At 39.3% G+C, this 2,709-nt stretch overlaps 1 protein-coding gene across 1 annotated transcript; it reads right to left on the bottom strand.

Annotated features, from left to right (window-relative positions):
- Positions 1-1,435: 1,435 nt before the first annotated feature.
- Positions 1,436-1,693, bottom strand: LOC110290597 (small proline-rich protein 2D-like). Its single transcript, XM_021157149.1, has one exon. The coding sequence runs from the start codon at positions 1,691-1,693 to the stop codon at positions 1,436-1,438; it is 258 nt and encodes an 85-aa protein (XP_021012808.1).
- Positions 1,694-2,709: the final 1,016 nt, after the last annotated feature.

Raw genomic sequence — 2,709 nt, 5'->3', positions numbered from 1 at the left:
AGTAGTGGATGTACTCTGACAGTTCACATATTCTCTCTGTTCCCTGAAGGTTCTCATCATCCTTCCTTATTCTCCTTTCTGAACAGAAAGCTTGAACCCAGTCTTTTATTTTTTTAAAATTACATCATTAAGGCTTTGATCATTGTTAATAATCTTAAAAAATTCTTAAATTTATATAAGTTCTATGAATCCCAGATCAATAGTCCCAACCCCTATTTCCTTAGAGCAGAAACTAAATACAAAACAAAAGAACATTTCTTTATAGGTTTTACACAACCCTGTTATTCTTGGGTAGCTGGGAACAGCTTTTGCGCTTTCCTGTTACAGTACACAGCAATCTTTAATAACTGTTTTCATGTAAGAACAGAAAGATGAAAAACTACTAAAATTCAGATGATTCCTTACAAACTTTTAAAATTTATGTAAGTAAAGAGGTTCGCCCTCTCTAATAATTTTCCAGGCATTATCATCTCTAATACTTCAAATAACTAGAAAAAACAAATTACTAACTTTTTATATGATTCTATATCATCTTTTAATTCTCTAATCTTTGTTTCCTCATCCTAGCAATTCCATAGCCTCATGTACTCTCCATTTAATACTATTTATTTCTAAATCCTATATAAATATATGCATTTTTCTATCTATACCCTTTCTTTCTTAGACCACTTTAACTTTCTATCCTTGATGTCCCCAAGTTCAATCCGGCTAGTTAATACAGCAGTCATTGGACCAGAGGGTATGTGTGTCTCCTCATGATTCCAAATTCAAGGCCAATCTAGCAATGAATTATTTCTACAAAGACCATGTAGGTTTTATGGCCTTTGTAGTTATGTTGTCTAGATCCTTTCCCATGGCTCTAAAGGCCAAGCAGAAGGCCTATTCCTTGTCCTACACAGCCTCAAGACCATCTCCATTCCTCATTCCTGAGAACCACATCTGTTTCATTTATTACAGTGTGGTAAGCTCTGAGCAATTGGAGAAATATATTCCCTGGAAAGAAAGGTTAAAAGTAAAATAGTAAAGACAGCAGATCAGCTTCAGGGACAAGAACTGTGTCACATCTACTCTTTCACAGCCATACTGGACCAGGCAGAAAATAAACAAGAATACCTTCAACAAGATGGTACTTTATTCAGGAAATGAAACAACAGTGGGAACTAGCTCGCCAAAGTGACAGAGAGATTTGAAAAATGGTCTACTGAACCATGGAAGAAGGATCATTCTTAGTAGCCTCTTTACAGCAGCAGGATTATCATCTCAGGTCAATGCTTTCCCTATCGGAGATAATCACTGGCATGTAGAAGGAGGCGCTGCATGGAGCAAATTCTTCTGCATCTGTGACAGACTCTGAAGGGAAGACATTAGGTTTTGCTATGGAGGCAGTGAGATGGAGTTCCTCTTCTTCTCTTGGTCTTGATGAATGCTGAGGCATTCACTTGTTCTTAGGTGGACACTTCTGCTGGCATGGTGGAGGAGGTTGTGCAGGAGGGCATTTCTGCTGGTATGAGGGAGGGGAACATGGCTCAAAACAAGGCTCAGGGCACTTTGGAGGAGGACAAGGTTCAGGGCACTTTGGTGGAGGACAGGGCTCTGGGCACTGTGGAGGAGGACAAGGCTCAGGACACTTGGGAGTTGGGCACACAGGAGGAGGCTGGCAGGGCTGCTTGCACTGCTGCTGTTGGTAAGACATCGTGCTAAAATCTCAGGATCTGAAAGAAATTACATGAAAGTGTTCAGGGGTGATCCCCACCAAGATTGATAGAGACTTGTAACATCGTTCCATCGTCCCTTTCTCTCTCTGGGCATAAACATGCTTCCTCAACTCCTGTTTTAGTAGTCTCTGGCTTTTTTCTTTCTTGTCAGTAATCTGTTGCATGTAACCCTGAAAAATCCTGTTTTGAATCATACCGTTTTTCAGGAGAAAATATTTTATTCCAATGAAACAAACAATGTCTTTACACAAAGCAACACTTTCAAGACAGGCAGTCAAGCTCTGGTGCCCTGAGAAATCTCAAAACCAATTCCTGACCCTTTCACTGTCTATATCATGACAGGAGGTTGTCTGAGTTTGTACAATAAAGGACAGCTAAGGAAAATCTCAGGTCTAATACCTGCATAAGGTATATGACATTTCAAAGAACACCAAATGATGCATATGAAAGATAAATGTACTATGTTCAACTGCCTGCCAAATTAAAGAAAAAGCTGCTTGTCTAAGTTGACTATTAGATCCATTGCTAAATTTCTGACTGCTAGATAGGTACCATCAAAACCATGATCAAAACCATACTAAAAAAAAACTTACTTTCTCAAAACTTACTACAGCACACAGAGAGACCATTAAGACAGACCAAATCAAGAAACAACACTCACCTAGTTCTCCGAAGTAGTCTAGAACTTGAATACCAGGAGTCTGCAGACAATCAGCCAAGGATCTCTTTATAAGACTGGCTGTCCAGCCTAATGGAATCACTTGTGACTGATAGAAGGCAGGTCCAAGAATTGCCCAACCAAAATGCAAATCCATGCATGACTAGCTTGACTGGGACTCTACAGAATAGAAAATAACTCGTTCCTGGACATCATCATTGTTAAGTGCTGTGACTCAGTAAGCCCTCCTGTCTTCAAATTCAGTGTGATCACACTGGTTGTCATCGCTCTCTTTATTGATTAAAGACAATATTATTTCTTTCTATTTCAACTTGT

This window comes from Mus caroli, chromosome 3 (genome assembly GCF_900094665.2).
Source record: "Mus caroli chromosome 3, CAROLI_EIJ_v1.1, whole genome shotgun sequence".
Lineage (NCBI taxonomy): Eukaryota > Metazoa > Chordata > Mammalia > Rodentia > Muridae > Mus > Mus caroli.
Note: the sequence above shows the minus strand (reverse complement) of the source record. Positions and strands in the feature narration are given on the sequence as shown.